At 41.0% G+C, this 20718-nt stretch overlaps 1 protein-coding gene across 1 annotated transcript in view; it reads left to right on the top strand.

Moving 5' to 3' along the window:
- Nucleotides 1-19809: 19809 nt before the first annotated feature.
- KCNU1 (potassium calcium-activated channel subfamily U member 1) overlaps nucleotides 19810-20718 on the top strand; it is a 127899-nt gene continuing 126990 nt past the window's right edge. The window contains 1 exon segment of the mRNA XM_047770421.1: nucleotides 19810-19956. Within this exon segment, the coding sequence (XP_047626377.1) occupies nucleotides 19810-19956 (147 nt within the window).

Below are 20718 nucleotides of genomic sequence, written 5' to 3'. Positions count from 1 at the left end.
GTATTCCCAGGTATTTGATTTTTTGGGGTGCAATTTTAAAAGGTATTACATTTCTGTACTCCTTTTCTAATATTTAATTGTTAGAATACAGAAATGCAACTGATTTCTGAATGTTAATCTTATATCCTGCTGCTTTGCTGAATTTATTGATCAGTTCAAGTAGTATTTGGGTTGAGTCCTTAGGGTTTTCTATATATAGTATCATGTAATCTGCATACAGTGACAATTTAACCTCTTCTTTTCCAGTTTGGATACCTTTTGTTAATTTTGTTTGTCTAATTGCAGTGGCTAGGACTTCCAGTACTATGTTGAATAACAGTGGTGAGAGTGGGCATCCTTGTCTTGTTCCAGATTTTAGTGGGAAGGCTTTCAGCTTTTCTCCATTGAGTATTATGTTTGCTGTGATGAGTTTCTCTTAAATGGCTTTGATTATGTTAAGAAATGTTCCCTCTATACCCACTTCGGTAAGAGTTTTGATCATGAATGGATGTTGGACTTCGTCAAATGCTTTTTCTGCATCTATTGAGATGATCATGTGGTTTTTGACTTTTCTTTTGTTAATGTGGTGTATGATGTTGATTGATTTACATATGTTGAACCATCCTGGGATGAATCCCACCTGGTTGTGGTGTACAGTCTTCTTTATATGTTGTTGGATTCAGTTGGCTAAAATTTTGTTGCAAATTTTTGTGTCCAAATTCATCAGAAATATTGGTAAATAGTTTTCTTTTTTGGTGGTATCTTTATCTGGTTTTGGAATTAGGGTTATGATGGCATCATAGAATGTCTTTGTGGGTGTTCCTTCTTCTTTAACCTTTTGATAAAGTTCAAGGAGGATGAGTATAAGTGCCTCTTTGTGTGTTTGGTAGAATTCTCCTGTGAAGCCATCTGGTCTTGGACTTTTATTTATAGGCAGTGTTTTTTATGACATATTCAATTTCATTTCTAGTGATCAGTCTGTTAGGTTGATCTATTTCTTCTTGATTCAGTTTTGGCAGGCTGTAGGTCTCTAGAAAGATGTCTATTTCTTCTATGCTGTCAAATTTGTTAGCATATAATTGTTGATAGTATTCTCTCTTGGTTTTTTGTATTTCTGTATTATCTGTTGTGACTTCTCATTTTTCATTTCTTATTTTGTTTGTTTGGGTTTTTTCTCTCCTCTTCTTGATGAGTCTAGCCAGAGGTTTGTCAATTTTGTTTACCTTTCCAAAGAATAAGCTCTTGCTTTTATTGATTTCTTCCTTTTTTAATCTCTATTTTATTGATTTCCTCTTTGATCTTTATGATTTCCTTCCTTCTGCTGACTTTAGGTTTTTCATTGTTGTTGTTATTGTTCTTTTTCTAATTCATTTAGGTGGTGGGTTAAGCTGTCGATTTGAGATTTTTCTTCTTTTTGAGGAAGGCCTGTATTGCTATGAACTTCCCTCAGAGCACTGCTTTTGCAGTGTCCCATAGATTTTAAATGGATGTATCTTCATTATCATTTGTCTTGAGGTATTTTTTAATTTCCTTCTTGATTTCTTCATTGACCCATTGGTTTTTTAGTAGCATGTTGTTTAGTCTCCATGTAGTAGGTTTTTTCTTACTTTTTTTCCTGTGGTTGATTTCTAGTTTCATGCCATTGTGGTCAGAGAAGATACTTGAAATAATTTCTATACTCTTAAGTTTGTTGAAGTTAGCAACAATATGTGATCAATTCTTGAAAATGTTCCATGTGCACTTGAGAAAAATGTATATTCTGATTTTTTTGGATGTAATGTCCTGAAAATGTCAATTAAGTCTAACTTTTCTATTGTTTCCTTTAGAATCCCTGTTGCTTTATTGATTTTATGTCTAGAGGATCTGTCCATTGATGTGAGTGGGGTGTTAAAGTCTCCTATTAAGATGTATTCCCATCAATTTCTCCTTTTATGTCAGTTAATATTTGTCGTAGGTATCTGGATGCTCCTATATTAGGGGCATACATATTGACGATTATAATATCCTCTTCTTGTATGGATCCTTTAACCATTAAATAGTGTCCTTTTTTGTTTTTCTTCATGGCCTTTGTTTTAAAGTCTATTTTGTCTATAAGAGTATTGCAACTCCTGCTTTCCTGTCATATCCATTGGCATGAAATATTTTTTCCCACCCCTTCCCTTTCAATCTATAAGTGTCCTTTGCCCTAAGGTGAGTCTCTTATAGGCAGCAGATTGAAGGTTTTTGCTTTTTTATCCAATCTGCCACTCTATGTCTTTTGACTGAAGCATTCAGTCCATTGACATTTAAGGTGATTATTGATAGATATGTATTTATTGCCATTTTAAACCTTGTTTTCCAGTTGATTCTATATTTCTCTTTTCTTCCTTTCTTTTTTTTTTTTTGGTTGGATGATTTCCATTTATTTTATGTTTGAATACTTTTCTTCTCAGTTTTTGTGAATGTAATGTTGGTTTTGATTTATGCTTGCCCTGTTTTTTAAGTATGTTAACCCCTTCCTATATCTGCTTGCTTTAGACTGATAATCATATGGGCTCAAACACATCCTTAAAAAAAAAATGAAAAAGAATCTAATTTTTCTTTCTTCCCTTGCCTACATTGTATGAATTTGATGTCTTTTTTTCTTTTACTTTTAACATCTTCATGTTTAGATCAGTATGCTGGCTTATTTAAGTGACTGCTTTCCAATTGTGGTCTCCTCCACTCCAGATTTTCCTCTTTTTTTTTTAATTTAGAGAAGCCCTTTCAGTATTTCTTTTAGTATAGGTTTTGTATTGCTGCACTCTTTTAGCTTTTGTTTGTTGGACAAATTCTTTATCTCCCCTTCTATTTTAAATGATATTCTTGTTGGATAGAGTATTCTAGGTTGCAAATTTTTTTCCTTTCAGCACTTTAAATACATCTTGCCACTCCCTCCTGGCCTGTAGTGTTTCTGTAGAGAAATCAGCTGATAGCCTTATTGGGGTTCCCTTATAATTAACACTTTGCTTTTCTCTTGCTGCCATTAGAATCCTCTCTTTAACTTTTGCCATTTTTATTATAATATGTCTTGGTGTGGGCTTGTTTGGGTTCAACTTGTTTGTGCTTCCTGTATCTTGATATCAGTATCCTTTAGACTTGGAAAGTTTTCAGCCATAATTTCTTCAAATATATTCTCAATTCCCTTTTCTTTTTCTTTTCCTTCTGGAATTCCTATTATGCATATATTGGCCTGCTTTATATTATCCCATAGGTCTCTTATATTGTTTTCGTGTTTTCTTCATGAGGTTTTCTGTCTGCTGTCCTGTTTGGGTGATTTCCATTATTCTATCTTCCACATCACTAATTCATCCCTCTGCATTATTCATTCTGGTCTTTACTGCCTTTAGTTCAGTTTGTATCTCTGCAAATGAATTTTCTAGTTTTTCTTGGCTCCCCCTTATATTTTCTAGTTCCTTTCTGAGGGAATCTGCATTACTGTTAATATCCTCTTTTAATTATTTTAGTATTTTCGCTCTGTCTCTTTTGAACTCAAAGTCTGTCAGACTGCAGAGGTCTGTTTCATTGTTGACTGTTTTATGTGAGTTCTCCTGTTGTTCTAACTGGGAATGGTTTCTGAGCTTCTTCATCTTGCTTGTGTTGTTTTTTTTTTTCCTGTGAATTTGTGGAAGCCAAACTGTAGTCTTGTAAGTCTATTTCTATGCAAGAATACCCCCTTGTATTTTTTGGGGGGTACTATTTTTGGGGGGGACATTTGAATCTTTGCTGTCTTTCTTTGGTGTGAGCAGTCTGTTATCCCCAGGATGCCCAGTGTGTTTTCAGGGAGAAGGGGGCAATGGGTAGGGCCAGCATTCAGTGCCTGATTGTTGGGCTCTCAACAAAAGCAGAGACCTGCAGGAAGGTGGCACAGGTTACTCCTATTTGCAGGGCTGTGGGCAGTGATAATGAGCTCTAGAAGGATCTGCAAGGTGACCAGAGAATTTGGCTGTAGCTGCAGCAGGGTGTGTGAGTTCTGGGGTGGGGGGGGTGAGAGCAATAAAGGCTTGTGTTTGATTGCAATGCCTTCTTTTGAGGTGGTTGGAACCACAGGTGATGGCTGTTCAGGGACCCCTAGTGGGAGTGGGCCATGATCGTCTCTAGCTTCTGTGATAACAGCAGCGGTTTGCCTCTGCCACCTGTAGAACATATATGAGGTGATCCATCTTACTTAGCCCACATAGGAGGTGCCGCACAGGCTGTTCCTAGTTGTAGGATCCTGGGAAGTGACAGAGATCTGGCATATAGGTACTGCCCTGAACATTCAACCCTGGCAGCAACAGGGCCAGTGTGTTTGCAAGGGTGCATGAGCACCAATAGTTGATTTGGTCACAATGCCTTCCTCTGTGGTGCCCTTGAGGTGAATGGGCTGCAAGTGGTGCCTGTTCACCCACCCCTAGTGGTGTCGGGCCACTGCCACCTCTGGAGCCAGAGATAACTGTGGTGGTTTGCCCCTGCCAACTGTAAATCATGCAATAAGCACCCAATCCTGCTTAGCCCTCATAGGATGTGCTGAACAAGGTGCTCTTAGTTGCAGGTTCCTAAGAAGGGACAGTGATCAAGCATCTGGGCCCCTCCCAGAATGTTTGGCAGTGGCAGCTGCAGTGTGTGTGTGTGTTCCTGGGGGAGTGAGAGCAACATCAGGTGTCCTTCTCTGTGATGCCTTCTGAAGTGTTTGGGGCTGCAAGTGATTTTTGTTCAGGTATCCCTAGCTGTGGTAGGCCATGCCCACTTCTGAGTCAGGGATAATTGCAGTGGTTTGCTCCCACCACCTGTAGGTCTGGTCCACTGTGGGCTAGTAAGGGGCTTCCCACTGCTGGAAGGTCTACGGTGGGCTAGCAAGTGACTTCTGGTCATGAGGGGCTACTCCCAAGAGGCACAGTCTAGTATGGGTAGCGTGGCTTCCTATGGGGAGAGGAGGCCTGGAGCAGTGAGGATCAGCGCCTGGCTTCCCTCGGGTTGGGGCTGGGCCCATAGTGCTGCAAAGCATTGTGCAGCTTCTTGCAGGGCAGGGTGAGGTGGACCAGAGCAATGCGGAGCAGTGCAGGGCTTTCCCCTGGTCAGGCAGGGCCCAGAGTGCTGCAAAGCGGAGCAGCCTGGAGCGCAGTTTCTCTGCTTCCCTCAGGGTGGGGTGCTGCCTCCAGGAGCTCGGCTGTCTGCGATGGGGGTTGGGGGGCAAGCATGGTGCCTTATCTCTTCTGTGGGTCCGGACCTTCTCCCATGTTCCCTCTGCCCTCTGCCATGGCTTTCCACTTCCCAGCCTTTAGTATACCGTACTTTCTCCACCCGGGGCGCACGGCTTCCTAGACTCTGAGGCTGTCTTCACACCGCCAACCCCAGCCAGCTCCCAAAGACTGACCTCCCGAGTCTTAAGTCTCAGCGCCCAGCCCCCACCTGAGCTTCTCAGGCTGTGGTGTCTACGCCAGTGGTTTAGATGATCTGTGCTTCTTTCACTCTACTTTTCGGTTCTCAGACCTACTGCTTCACTTTCCTCAGAGTCTTGGAGATCCCTCCAACTACGCTGATCTTTCCGACGGTTAGGTGGCTTCCCAGGGTGTGAGCTGCCTTTCTCCTTCACAGCTCCCTCTTGGGAATTCTTGTCCCATCCTGATTCCTTTTCTCCCTTTTTTTACGTCTTTTGTTCTACCCAGTTATGTCAAGAGTTTCTTGCCCCTTTTGGAGGTTTAAGTTCTTCTGCCAGCATTCAGTTGATGTCCCGTGCGAGTTGTTTTACTGTAGATGTGTTTTTTTTAATGTGTTTGTGGGAGAGGGAGAGCCTGTCCTCTTACTCTTGCGCCATCTTGCCTCCAACTCTCAACTTAAAATTTTAATTGACCCCCTTCAACAATTAATGATTCTACAAATTCCAGAGTTCCCGCTGTGGCACAGTGGGATCAAGGGCATCTCTGCAGTGCCAGGACACAGGTTCAACCCCTGCCCTGCACAGTGGGTTAAAAGATCCAATGTTGGGAGTTCCTGTTGTGGTTCAGTGGGTTACAAATTTGACTAGTAACGAGAGGATGCGGGTTCGATCCCTGGTCTTATTCAGTGGATTAAGTATCTAAAGTTACCACAAGCTGCATTGTAAGTCACAGACGCAGCTCAGATACAGCGTTGCTTTGGCATTGCAGGCTGGCAGCTGCAGCTCTGATTCGATCCCTAGCCTGGGAACTTCCATATGCCACAGGTGCAACCCTAAAAAAAAAAAAAAAAGATCCACTGTTGCTGCAGCTACACCCTAGGTCACAACTGCAGCTCAGATCTGATCCCTGACCCAGGGACTCCATAGGCCAAGGGGAGGCCAAAAAAGAAAAAAAATAGTTCAGTACTGAAGTCTTTTATACTGCTATTAACATTAATCCTAGTGGAAGCTATTGCTAAAATAGTTTCCCTGATTGCTTACTCTTATCTCTCTATAGAACACATCACATTTCTGAGTTGAACTCACCACTTGACTCCTTAATATTATTTTCTGGCTGAGAAACATAATCTTTGGAGCTGCTTAACTTTCATCTCAAACTTAGTTGTTGACTTTCTTGTGAGGTCATTTTTCAGAAGATCTAGATGTGTATTTTTTTGTTTGTTTTATTTATTAAATATAATCTTGAGCTTTAGTGAGTAGACAAGGCCAAGTGGAGAATAGAGTTAAGTTGAGTCAAGATTTAAATACAGGGGAGCCAATTAAGCTTATCCACCAAGAGACACAGCATCTTAGCCGATTCTAGAACGTTAAACTCAAGGCCACGAGGCCTGCACAATTACCGATGACTACTACATGTTGCCAAATAATTGAAATATTAGATGTTATTCACAAAGGCCAAGAATCCATTGTTCTGTTTTCTGATGGTTCCTGATTCCCAGTAAGATACTTTATCTATAGTCTTTTTATTTTATATATCTTTTTGGCTGAGCCCTTGGCACACAGAACTTCCCAGGCCAGGGATCAGACCCTGTGCCGCACCAATGATAATGCCAGATCCTTAACCCAATGCACCCCAGCAGGAACTCCTTGAAGTTTTTTTTTTTTTTAATTCTGTTTACTTCCTATAAATAGATACCTTAAAATGAATAATTGAGCCAAGGAAAGTAAATATTTTGATGCTTTTGTAACATTTACATTTTCAATAGAAGTATTTGGGGCTGCATGTTTGCACTTGAGAAAACATTTTCTTTTGTTGGAAGTTTTTCAGATTGCTTTCAAATATTTGTTTTATTTTCACCACTGAATATTCATGTTTCTTTTCCTTTTTTGAGTAATGTTTAATGTTTCTTATAAATTTTGTTATTTATAAGAAGCATCAAAATTTGGGCCAATTATTTGTGTCAAAAATGTATTGCTTATCCAGGTGCCCCCTCCAAAGCAAAACAAAACAAAACAAAATGTATTGCTTGAGGAGTTCCCTTTGTGGATCAGTGGAAACAAACTTGACTAGCATCCATGAGGACGCAAGTTCAATCCCTGGCATTGCTCAGTGGGTTAAGGATCTGGCATTGCCGTGAGCTGTGGTGTAGGTTGCAGATTTTGTTTGGATTCCAAGTTGCTGTGGCTGTGGCATAGGCCAGCAGCTACAGTCCAGTTTGACCCTGGCCTGCGTACCTCCATATGCCATGGGTGCGGCCCTAAAAAGACAAAGAAAAAAATGTATTGCTTGCAAAAATATATTGCTTGGTTTTAATTTTATAATTATCATGAACTATAAAAAATAATTTTCCTGTAATCAAAGAAATCTATTTTCCTTTTGTGATTTTTTTTCTTGTTATGCTTAGAAAGCTTTTTCCTTTCCCAGATCAGATGAATAGCAACTAAATTTTCTTCCAGTTTTAATTTCTTTTCTACTCGCTCTCTTCTCTCTTCCGTCTACCTGTCTTTGCTTTTTTTAGAAAAATTTCTGTAAATCTCACATCTATTTTATAGAATTGAGCTCTGAAATTAAGAGGAAATATGGTTTAATGGAAATACACATACTTTGGGATCAAAAGCTTGAGGCTTCTACTCCTGACTAGGTCTATGATCTTAGACAATTAACTCACATCCTGGACTAAAGTGGGTATCAGAACATCCACCATCCAGGACTGTTGTAAAGGAGATGCTGTAAAATGGCTGGGATCCCAAAAACATTGTTTCTGCTCCCTCTCCCAATTTCATATGTGTTCATTCTTGCATCTCATGACATTTTCTCATCTGAAAAGATTTTGTTTCCTTTATCCTCTAAATTCCTCCTGCTCCTTATTACTGTCTCCTCCTTAAAGATATTATCAGGTCTCAGGTCCTTCTTTAGGGCTGTACCTCTGAGGTTATAACTAAGTACTAAATACCTATTTACAGTTTCTCCATGTTTTTTTGTGTGTTTGCCTTCTCCACACAATTATCTCCTCCGCTAAACTCATCTTTTTAAAATGTGAGCAGATTTTGCAAGATGCAGTGGAGGAGACCAAGAAGATCTACAAATCTCAGCTGATTGTTTTCTTTATTTTTTGTTTTGATTTATCAAAATGAAACCAATATTTAAGAAGTAAATGCCTACTGCCAACCCTACCCTAAACAAGGAACTTGCACCTTAATATATAACTCCAAGCCCTCAATGGCAAATGATATATTATAGGTTATATGCCCTTTTGGTGCATTGGGACTATTTCCTTGTTCTGAGCGAAGGCTCCCAGGTTGGGACCTCAAACTAAAGTCCTTCTAGGTTACCTGGGCCAGCCACTTGGAGTCTTCTCCTCCTGTCTCCCAGGGGATGACCACACCACTAAAGCATCAGAACATCCTCATCTGACTTCTTAGAAGAGCTCTCTTCCACAAGGTTGCAAAATGCTGCTAATCAGGTGTGATAACTGGTCCCATCCCTTCAGTATGGTCTACCTCCCTTTTTCTTCATCCCCTGCCCACTTCTTTCCTCCTTAGACTGAAGAGCTCCCCTTAGATATGTGATTTCCAAATCAGAGTAGTAGAGGCAATCAATCAGGATAGCTATACAAGGCCATCAAAGATCCTTCATTAGCATCAAGTGCCCCTTTGTAAAGAACAATGCAGCCTGGGAGGAAGAAGAAGGTTCAGCCTCTGCAGGGAAGCAAACTCAGAAGCAAATTTCTCTGTGCAAGATAAAGGCAGCAGCCTGCAACAGACCAGTCCATAAGGCTGTGTTGCTTAATTGTAATAGAGAGGAGAGAAGAGTTTTCTTCAGTCCTCTTAGGGTCCCTGGCTGGGTGTGAAAATTAAACTGCAAAGACAGGTGAACAGGAGGAAATCATGCAAATTTTATTTTATTTTTACATGTAGATGACAGCGTTCACAAAAGAATGAAGACGGGGAGTTCCCATTGTGGCTCAGCCGGTTATGAACCTGACTAGTATCGGTGAGGATGAGGGTCTGATCCCTGGCCTCACTCAGTGGGTTGAGGATCCGGTGTTGTCACAAGCTGCTTTGTAGGTTGTAGATGCTGCTTGAATCTGGCAGCTCCAATTTGACCCCTAGCCTGAGGACTTCCGCATGTCATAGGTACAGCCTTAAAAGAAAAAAAAAAAAAAAGAATGAAGACTGAAGAAGTGACCAGAGCTGGAGGAAGCTTTTATAGCTTTTTGACAACCAATAAATCTGTGAAGAATTGAAAAGGCAAAGGGGTTTCCAGCAGGTATAGTTAATGGTGAAGGGGTAACTAGGAAGATAAGGATTACTTGAGTAAGATTTATTTATACAGACTTCCTGGTCCTAAATTTCCTGTTTTTGGTGATTAAAAATGTCTTTCTGCTTGATACCAAGACAGTACCTTTCACGGGGGGCGGGGGGGTGGTTATGACCTGTTTCAGGGAAAAAGGGCAACAAGGCGGGGGGAGTGACCTCTTGCTTCTGCCTTTTGTAAAAAAATAAAAGGCTTAAGATATTTGATATGCTGAGGGGTCATATTTTGGGGTGGCCTGTCCTGAACCCCATCAGTGAAAACACTGCTTCTGGAGTCAACTGGACTGTGGACTGGGCTTTGACTCAACATCACTGCTTTTTAGCTCAGAGACCTTGGACAAACTGCTGAATTTCTTTGGACTTCAAATCTTTAATCTCTAAAGTAGGCAAACTCTTATCTATCATATACAATTTTGATGATTTAGTGAAACAATCTACATAAAGTGTTCAGCAGGGAACCCTGTGCTCAACAAATGATAGCTATTATTATTGAGCGTCCAAAGTGCTATTCTATTGAGGGCTTAATTCTTTAAGTTTACAAGGTGCTTTTCTCCTAGTACCTAACTTGACCCTCATGCAAGCTATGAGGTAGACATTTTTCAGGTAGGTATTCTATGTTCTAGGAGACTTTTCCACCCAGATTTGGTAAGTAGTAAAGTCAAGATTCAAAGCCATCATTTGAGGGCCAGGGAACTGTCCCCTGGCCACAAATGACTTCTTGATTATCCAGAGAAAGAATCACCATCTCTAGAGGCCAGTAATTCCCCTGTAACTAATGAGTTTCTAAAACATGTGCAGTGGTGTGTTGTGGTTGTTTTCATTCCATTTGCTTGACTCTTCTGGAAAGCGTTAAAGTGGAGCAGTCTAGATCTCACATGCTGTCAGTTTGTTTAATGATTGTTCCAGGAGGAGGTGTTCTAGGTATAAGTGACAGATTTCCCATTTGATAAAAATGCATGTTTTTCAGACTCAGGACTCAGCCATCAACCCAAGAGCAAGGTTAATTATTTGAGTGTTGTTTGGCCAGGCTGGGGTACTAAACTCTGAACACCCCTACTACCAGCTCCTATCTCACTCCAGAAGCATGTGTGATGCTTACGATGAGAAAGAATAACCAGTGTGGGGCAGGTTTGAAAGAAAGAGTCTGGAAAGCAAAAGGCTCCTAGAAACATATTTTCCAGCTGGAGAAGGGATTCAGGAGGACTCAGAAAGCCAAGAGCCATCTTTCTTACAGAACCACTGTCTTTCCAGGGGAGGCTCATTAAATTTCTTCCACCTTTCTAGGCTTTGTTTTGCCTCATCTCATTAAACGGGAGGATTTTTTTAAAAATATACCCCTATTTTTTGATTTCTCTGGTGGACCTGGATTGTCTATGACTGAAGTCACTCTTGTAAGATGGCCTTTGTAGCCAGAAAACCCAAGCAGAAGGAAACCTTCTGAGTGGAGATGCAACAAAATAATGTACTATTTTGGTTCTTTCATTAAATTTACTAATCCAAGGATGGTGCTTCAGGGCAAGGATTAACTTTGCAAACATAATGGTCCTCTGACATATGAAAACCAAAGAGAGGTATCTAGAGCAACCCTTCCCAGACTGATGATATTCATGTGCACAGCCCCAGACAGTTGTCCCTCCAGCTTCACAGAAGTGAGCCGAGGAATTTACAAAGGGAGACATGGGCTGTCCTCTATCCACTGTTTCTCAGGACTCCATTTCTTCCCCCTACTCTGAGCAGGAACTGCAAAGGTATAGTTTTTAGGAGAGTTTATTTGTGTATGCCTCAAGGCAAAAAAAAAAGCCTAACTTTTCCTTTAAAAAAATAGGAGGGGGGCTTTGAAGGCAAAAGTTAGTGTTGCTTTCTAGTGGCAAGATTTCCAAAGGGTAACCTCAGTGAGTAAATTAGTCCCTAGTGCCCTGGGGGCCTTGGTTCCAGTACCCCCTCTGCCATGCTTAATACTTTGGATGCTTGAATCTCATATAAAACCACTGATACCGTTGAGCCTCAGTATCCATGAGTTCCGCATCCACAGATATGGAGGGTGGATGGTTACTGCTATGACACTTACCAGGCAAGAACCTGGCCTGTGATACTAATGATTGTGGACAATAAATGAGTAGCGGAAGGAGGGTACTTGCTCAGTGATGGCTATTCCATGGAGTTTGACTTTCTCAGCTAGTGAGTAAAATCTTGCCACAAAATTGCTTTCTTCTTTCACTCTCTCTCTCCCTCCTGGCCAGAAAGGGTCCGATCCTTATTTCTTTGGTAGCACTCATCCCCCCGCCATCAGTTCAGTGCTTGTTAGAAGTGAAATACTCAGATTTTACCAAATAAGCTGACCATTAGTGCTTGATATCAGCTCACCATCTTTTTCATACATAATGCTGTGCATTTGAATGGATTGGGGTAGCAAGCACTGCTTTCACAAATTGAAGAATATTCCTCTGCCTTGATCTCAGTTTTCTTTTTAAAAGAAATAAGCTGGACTTAAGAATAAACAGATTTAATGCTCAATTATTCTTGCACCTCAATACTTATTTACATAGTTCTTGCATATTGTATTCCAAAAGACCCTTACTTCAAGGACATACTGAAAAAAAGCAAATAAATATAGTAATGCAACAGTTTCATTGAAATGCTGTATCAAGGGCATTGCTTATAGAGGCAGTTTTTTAGGCAAAATGCAATTAAAATCACAGTTCTGATGAAGAAACACATGCTAATAAAGAGGGCAACATCACCCTTTGATGGGAGAAATAATAGAGCTGGGTGAATAAGCAGAGCTCTGTTTTAGAAGATGTTAACCAGTTTCAGAGAATTTCATTTGCCTTGTGCATGCATATCATTTGTTGAGATTTTCTCTAAAAATAGGTAGATTCAAAGAAATTTGCTTTTGGGGAAGTTATTTTATAACTAAAGAGTCTTCATTTCTCTCCTGATGTAATTGCAAAACTGATGGTTTATCCCCATACCAGAGATGGCGCTAAAGGCCAGTCCTTTCATCTCCTGCCAAAACTTGCAGAGAAACAGGGGGGTTGGAGAGGACTGTGTGGATGAACATGCCGAGTCAATAGGAGCTGATACTGAAAAGATAGCTTTCATCTCCCGTGCTGTTGGTGACAACTCAGTCTTTCAATCCAATATCCAAGTTGGATGCATCTGCCCAGGGGCTCCAGCAAACACACAGTTGATTGAAATTAGGATTTTGGAAACCTGCTCCCTACGGTACCCAGAGGAATAATGCAACCAACTGTTGGGACAATGCCTAGTGATACGCCTTAGCTTTTTGGTGGTAGACCAGTAATCCAAAGTAGTAGAGTAGATGAACAAAGCCATGGCATTGTCATCACTACATGGGAACCACAGCTAGAATCTCTGGTTGGAGCTGCCAAAGTGAGCCTCCCCATTGTGTTTCTCACACCACTCTTGCTGTTGGGCATTTAGTATTCCAATGAAATCACCAGCTTCATGTTCAGCTGGCCTGATTGCTGAAGAAGCTGATTACATTATTCATTCTCATAAAAGGATTTTTAGGACTCCCAAGGATCCATAGAGGATTAAAAAAAAAAAAAAAAGAAAGAAAGAAAGAAAGAAAGAGAAGAAAAAACCTCCAGAGTTATCAACAGTTTATCTTTCTGTTCTTTCAAAGAGACAGAGTCACAGAGGATAAATGGAGAGAGCCTGAACAGAGAATGGATTTTGGGTGAGTTTAGAATCCCTGTCTTATATAGAATTTGTCTTTTCATTTCTGCTTTTCATTTCTCCTTTCTACTTCTTTTCTGGATGGGTCCTCCATCTTCTTGAAAACAACAATACCAGAACCAACCAAACAAAACCCTACTGTTTGCTTATTTCCCTATGAAATACTTCCATCTACTGGCTAAATGGAGAAAACTCATGCCTCGACTTTGTTGCTATACTTGTACCAGGATATATGAAGACCATCTAGCACAATAATTAGAAATCACAAATTAGAAAATTAAAGAGATTGAGGAAATTCTTCACTTTGAACCTAGCAAAGGAAACTCCCCATGTATTTGATATACAAATGAACACACATATACAGTTTGGAAATAGCCAGATTGAAATATAAATCTGCAGTTGTCACAGAAAGCAAATTTGAGGGGAAAAGGGATGAGAGGCTAGGCAGAGAGAGAGGGGAAGAGATGGCCTTTCTGGTAAAGCAGGTGGCATGTTTCTAGTCAAATCACACAGGAGGGGAGACTCTGGATTCAGAGATTGTGGCCAAGTTAACTATATTTCCTCTATGAAGAAAAGTAATTCCATGAGACCTGAAAAGAAGTAAGATTGTCTTCTAACTTATCAAAGGGGACATTCTCAATCAAAGCTACTCAGAAATGATGCTTCTTCCTCCCTTTTTTTTTTTAAACATTCCATACTCATTTATTTTGCATCTGGAAGTTTGTACCTCTTAATCTCACCTGCTTTCCTTATCCTCCTACCCCCTTCCCTCTCTGGCAACCAACTGTTTGTTCTCTATATCTATGGCGCTCTGCCTGTTTTGGTCTGTTTGTTTGTTTTGTTTTTCCATGTCTTGGCTATTGTAAATAATACTACAGTGAACATGGGGGTGTGTGTACCTTTTCAAATCTAAAAAACAAATCAGTATTTGTCTTTCTGATTTATTTCATTTAGCATACTAACCCCTAGGTCTATCCATTTTTCTCAAATGACAAGATTTCATTCTTTTCTATGGCTGAGTAATTGTTGATCTCTCTCTCTCTCTCTCTCTCTCTCACACACACACACACACACACACACACACACTCATTCATTCATCCATCTACTGATGAGCACTTAGGTTGCTTCCATGTGTTGGCTATTGTAAATACTGCAGTGAACATAGGGGTGTATGTACCTTTTCAAATTAGTGTTTTTGTTTTCTTTGGATAAATACACAGGAGTAGAATCATGGGATCATATGATTGCCCTATTTTTAATATTTTTGTGGAATCTCCATATTGTTTTCCGTAATAGCTGAACCAATTTTATGTTCCCACCAACTGTGCATGAGAGTTCCCTGTTCTCCATATCCTAGCCAACACTTGTTATTCATTGTCCTTTTGATAATAGCCATTCTGACAGGTATGAGGTGTCATCTCACTGTGGTTTTGATTTGCATTTCTCTGATGATGGGTGATGTTGAGCATCTTTTCATGTGCTTGTTGGCCATCTGTATGTCTTCTTTGGAAAAATGTCTATTTAGATCTCTACCCCTTTTTTTAAATTACTCAATGAATTTTATTACATTTACAGTTGTACAATGATCATCACAACCTGATTTTATAGCATTTTCAGGAAAATGTCCTTTTCTTAAATCGGGTTGTTTGTGGGGTTTTATGTTGACTTATATGAGTTTCTCATTCATTTTTAAAAAGAATTCATATGGAAAGTGAGGTCAGATGCTGGAATTTGGAAAGATGTTTACCATCTATTAGAGAACTAATCCAGACTTATGGAATTAAAGATTCATAGTGTGTCAAAGCCAGTTGGAATCTCAAACACAAGTCCAGCTTCCTCATTTGACTGATAAGAAAATTAGGATTGGAAAAGCACAAGGATCCTGTCTATAAATACTTAAACTTCAGAAGTAAACTAACAAATCCAAAAAAAGATAACAAAATTCAAGCTTTCTGTAAGGATTTTAAATACATGTGTATTATTTATAATATCAGCTTCTCCAGAGTTAATAATTTCTAAAAAACAAACTCATGTGCTCACTAAAATAGTATAGACATTCTCTTGGACTAAAATACCTACTACAGTGGAGCTTCCGTGGTTTGTCTGCTTAGAATAAATAGGGAACAACAGAGTGAGGAAAAAAGTACAGTGCCTTTTTTAAAGAATGAGTTTCAATAGAAAACAGATCTAAATAGAATATAGATTAAATTATATTCCCTCAAAGTAAGCTTTCTCTGAATTTGGTTCATATACTCTCTCTCCTATTCCATGCAACTGTAAGGAGAGGAATTCAACCAAAAAGGAAAACTGAAGAAGGAGAAAAGACCTGGTGACTAAAACAGCTTCATGGGAACACCCTGAGAGACAGTTTAGCTTTTCCAGTGTGTTAGATACATTAAATCAACAGGAAGATGCTTATCCTGGAAATGGCTTCCACTATGGTATGAACATTCTTTGGAGGTAAAACCTCCTTCATTCCTGGCATTAGACCTGGTTCATTAACTAGTTGCCTGGACTGAGGCTCCTATGTCTTAACTGATGTAATTGACCAAGGGTGTGGATGTTCCCTGCGGTATGAAATAAACCCCTGCTTGATGAATTAGCTGGGATGGATGGTTTTAGGCACTTAGAAGATAACATTACAATATGACGTATTGCCTTCAGAAGCATTAAAAGCACATGAACACATGTACACACACATTCATGAGTGCTGCTATATACACTTAAAAAATTAAGTTCTTGCTTTCTTAGAAGTGGCATGTCCCTTGAAGAGAGCAAATTTTTAAAAATGAAGCATTTATTCAGTCTCATTATACAGTATAATTTTTCTAGAATATTGGAGTGCCCAGAGGTAAATTACAGAGATGTGTACAAAGTGAAGCTATTTTTCTAATCAAATCACTGACATGTTAAAAAATTCATCTGAATTGGAAAAAAAAAAAAAGTTCTTCAGAAGCAGAGTCTTCATTTCTTAGATCTAGTTTTAAAGGCATAGCAGTGAAAGGCCCCAACAACCATAAGGAGGTACCAGCCAGAGTACAGGGTCAGCCTTGAGGTGTCCTTGCCCCCAGCCCTCAAGTGCAGATGTGACCTTGGGCTGGACTTTGCTCTCACCTGCCCGCATGTCTCACTGAGACTGGCCTCTTCTCACTCTGGACCAGTGTCTTCTCTGTGTGGAAGCCGGGACCATCCTTTCATAACTGGCATTTAATCATATAAACTCCCTTCTTTAAAATTCTTTTTAGTCCTGTTTCTTCTTAAAGTTGTGTATGTGTGTGTGGGGGGGTGTCTTTTATCTGAAACTGGAACACAAAGGTTGCCTTCAGACATGACCAGCTTTCTCTTGTGCCACTGCTTTCCATCCAACTAGTCTCCTTGGATGTGCCATTTCCCCTCCCACCTTTACCCACGAGATTCCCCTGGCCTCACAGTGTTTGCCACAGCTTCCCCAAGCCCACTGGGCACCCGGGCCCAGGTAGCCTCTCATGCTCCAGAGCCCAGCTTCACACCCAACATACTGGCGGCAGCATCCTGACCACCTCTAGGTGTCCTGACCTGGTGAGGTTCCTCCTTCCACCACTTGGCTTCCTCCCCAGACACTGTTCCAGTTTCTAATAGTAAATGATTCCCTCTGGTAACTGTATTCCCTGGAGGAGATGAACTAGGTTTGTTTTATTCACACTTTCAGTGCTTGGAATATAGTAGTTACTCAAGGTGAACACATGCACATACACACACACCATGTAACCAGGTACATACACATACACATACACAAACCATGTCACCAGGCACATACAAACACACACCATGTCACCAGGCACACCCACACACCATGTTGCCGGGTACACATACACATACAGACACACAAACCATGTTACCAGGCCTGCACACACATGCCACATCACACCATGTCCTGTGCATACACACACTGCTGATGGCACTTCCTTCAGAGGACAGTTTGTAGAGAGAGGTGGAAAATACAGAGTAGAGAGGTGTGGATAACTTGAATTAAGATCCATGTAGATTCAGTATTTCATTCACCTAACACATATATTGAAAGATCTATGTGTTTATCTATCTATTCCTTAGGTCACCATATACTAAGTTCATGTGATTTGCTGGCATGTTCTGGGTGTCTGATTTGACTCAGGGTACTCTGCAATGAAGACAGTGGGTAGGTCCCCTAAGCTCATGGAGCCTTGGCCCAGTAAGGGAAGATAGGAAATAGACCAGGCAACAAGGAAATAACAGAATTATCAGTGGTAGGAAGTGCTGAGGAGGAGGAGGATGGGGTCAAGATGCCCTAAGAGAGAATCTCAGGGCATGGGACTAAGCCCTCCTTTCTGGAGGATGGTCAGAAGGGCAGGACAGGACATTCCAATGAAGACCTGAAAATAGCAGCTGCTAGAGACTGGAGTGAGTGATCATCAGTCAGCAGAGATAACAGGGTGTTGTGAAGGCTGGAGACAGAAAAGCCTGCGTGTTCTCATAGCTAAGAGGATGCAGTGCGGCTCGAGCACAGCACGGTGAGGCAGCATGGGATGCAGGGTGACCAGTTACCCCAGTCTGTCCAGAACCCAGGACCAATGGGTTTCCCAGGGCCTTGAGCCTTCCATACTGAACCAGGGACAGTTCTGGGGAAATGAGGATGGCTGGACACTCCAGATTCAAGATGAATTTGGAGATCCTGACTTTGAAAACACCCTTACATTTTTTGACTCATCCACAGAAGCTAGTAATATTAGCACAGTAACAGAACATTAGAGAAACTACTACCTGTCTGTTTAAATTGAGTTAGATATTTTTTTTTCTCAGAGGTCAGTTTCTCAGAAAAGGAAAAAGATGCCTAGACAGTATCTTGGAAAGAATTTGTAATACATTGGCAATAGTAAGTCGCAAAAGTTAGGAAATGAGAAAATTTCCCTGATGGTGACAGTTTAATCAGTGCTTAAGAGTAATCACACCAAGTAAATGATATGAATGAACCTGGACTTGAAAACTGCCATCTTATTTTACAAATATCTATAGGCATATAGTGTGTGTGTGTGTGTGTGTGTGTGTGTGTGTGATATAAACAAATAAGTCCTTCCTTCTTCTTCCTACTTCCTTCCTCTCCCTTCCGTCCTTTTCCCTTCCTTTCTTTATCCTCCTATCCCCTCCTTTCTTTGTAATCAATGCCATTCGGAAAAAGAACTATAATAGCTAACAGTACCTTTTCTAGCATTGAGTTTTATGCTTTTCAAAATATGATCCTGCTGCCTTATTGAATCCTCAATAATTCTATCAATAATTCAAGTATGTATTATCTTCAACATAAAATAAGAAATATGAAAAGTAAAGTGACTTCGTAGTCATCACACAGTAACTTAACAGAAGACCTGGAGCTGAAGCTCTGAGCTCCGAACTCTTGGAGCAGAGGTCTTCACAGTGCTGCCCTCTGCTAATTAGCTAGTTTAAGGACAGGATTTTGTGAAAATTATAGGTAAACTTACAGGGAGGAAACATAGCATCTAGGAAATGTTGTCGTTACAGTCTGCCACATATAGCAGAGTCATGGCAGGTTCCAAAGGGCAAAAAAATCCCTCCTGGGTCATATCCGCTGATGTTAGGTCCTCTTCGCAATAACTGGGGGGAACTAGCCCCTCCCTTGGGCACTGACATTTTTGCCTGCCACTTGTGCACACTGAAAGGTATGACATTTCTTACACCCTTGAAAACATCAGAGAAAATAAAAGCTACTGCTCTCCTTTTGAACTTTACCTCAGCTGGACCAAAGGGTTTGCTGACAGGGCAGGGATAAAAAGCAAGAGAGGAAAGGGTCCTACAAAGAAGAGATAAGGGGAACAGATTCCCCAGGTCAAAAGCAATCAACCAGGGTTCACCTGTGAAATTGCCTCCTACAATACCTGCGCTCTGTACCGTGCCCTTCTGACTGAGAGGATATGCAGAAATCTTGAAGTACTTCTCTCATCCATGATTCTTGCTCAGGAGAAGAATCAGCACCTGGACACACAGGTGGTTGGAAGTCATTTCACTCAGAAAAAGTTGTTCTAAAGTGGTTTGCACAAACTGAACGGATGGCCCATGGCCACAAAGGATGCAGTTTCCTTCAGGTCATGGAGAAAGTCCAGAACAGCATCCCATCTAGATCCTGGTCTTCCGAAGACCCACATTGTGGACCTTTTGCTGCCTGGCATTCATTCCATTGCCTCCTTTGAGTCAGCACTGTGTTGCCTATCCAACCCCCTCGCTGTTACTGCACCTGGTATTAGGACTCTGATACACCCAACTCTGATTCCTGGAATCATTACCAGGATCATGTGATCCTGACATCATAGAAGGATCATGACATCATAGAAGAAGCAGCCTGACAATTCTGTCTCCTGGTGTTTTGAACCAAGACAGTGGAGAATAGTGGGGAAGACCAGGGGAAAATGTCTTGTACAGCTGAGATCCAAGCAGCATTTATTCTTTCCTCCATTGTGACCTTCTTCAGTGGACTCTTCATCTTATTAACATCCAGGCTAATCTGGAAGGGCATTGAAAAACGGCAAAAGAGCAAGAGAAAAGGCATTTTCCTGGTCAGTTCCCCTGTGTGGAGATCAGAGACAGGATTGGCTTGCATTTGTGTTTAGAAGATGGTGGAGGAGTCACCCAGTTTTCCCCAGGCTCACAGCCAGCTTCAATGTAGTGACTTAGAAAGAGGTCTGCCCCATCCTGCTGGTGGCAGGGGTGGAAAACAGGACCCCAGGCAGCCATTCCAAAGGGTGCAGCTACAAGGCCAGACCCCCTCTGCCACCACTGGGAGAAGCAAGGCCTGATGTGGAAGATGATGAATGTTGGCTCTGGAATCAGAGGTCACTGTTCTGGAAAAACATCCATGAATGCGATGTCTGTGCCTCCATTTGGAATATTAAAATGACAATTGTGTTAGGTACCATGAAGGAGGCAGAAAGGCAGGTCAATGCCAGTCTCACTTTTAGAAATCATTCATGCATGCAGGCTACCCATGTACTCACAGGGGCACGTGACCTTTTAGACACACATTAATACAACACGCAGAGTTGCATACACATACGCACAGAAACCCATGCCTACATGGACATGCCATCCAGTCACAAATGCAAACCCAAACAAGCGTTGCAAGGGTGGGTGCTGGTGAATAACTGTTGGAAAATGATGATGGTGAGAATAATGGTATGTTACACAGGTAAGACTCTGCTTAAGAGCTTGAAAGAAAAACTCAAATGCTATGTAACGGCTATTCTGTTACCAGAGGTTGAAGGCAAATGTCTTTCTCAATTTGTTTCCCCAGCTTTTTTTCTCTGCTGGATCACAGTCAT

The sequence above is a fragment of the Phacochoerus africanus genome, chromosome 3 (genome assembly GCF_016906955.1).
Source record: "Phacochoerus africanus isolate WHEZ1 chromosome 3, ROS_Pafr_v1, whole genome shotgun sequence".
In the NCBI taxonomy this organism is placed as follows: Eukaryota; Metazoa; Chordata; class Mammalia; order Artiodactyla; family Suidae; genus Phacochoerus; species Phacochoerus africanus.
This window is presented reverse-complemented; position numbering and strand designations above follow the sequence as displayed.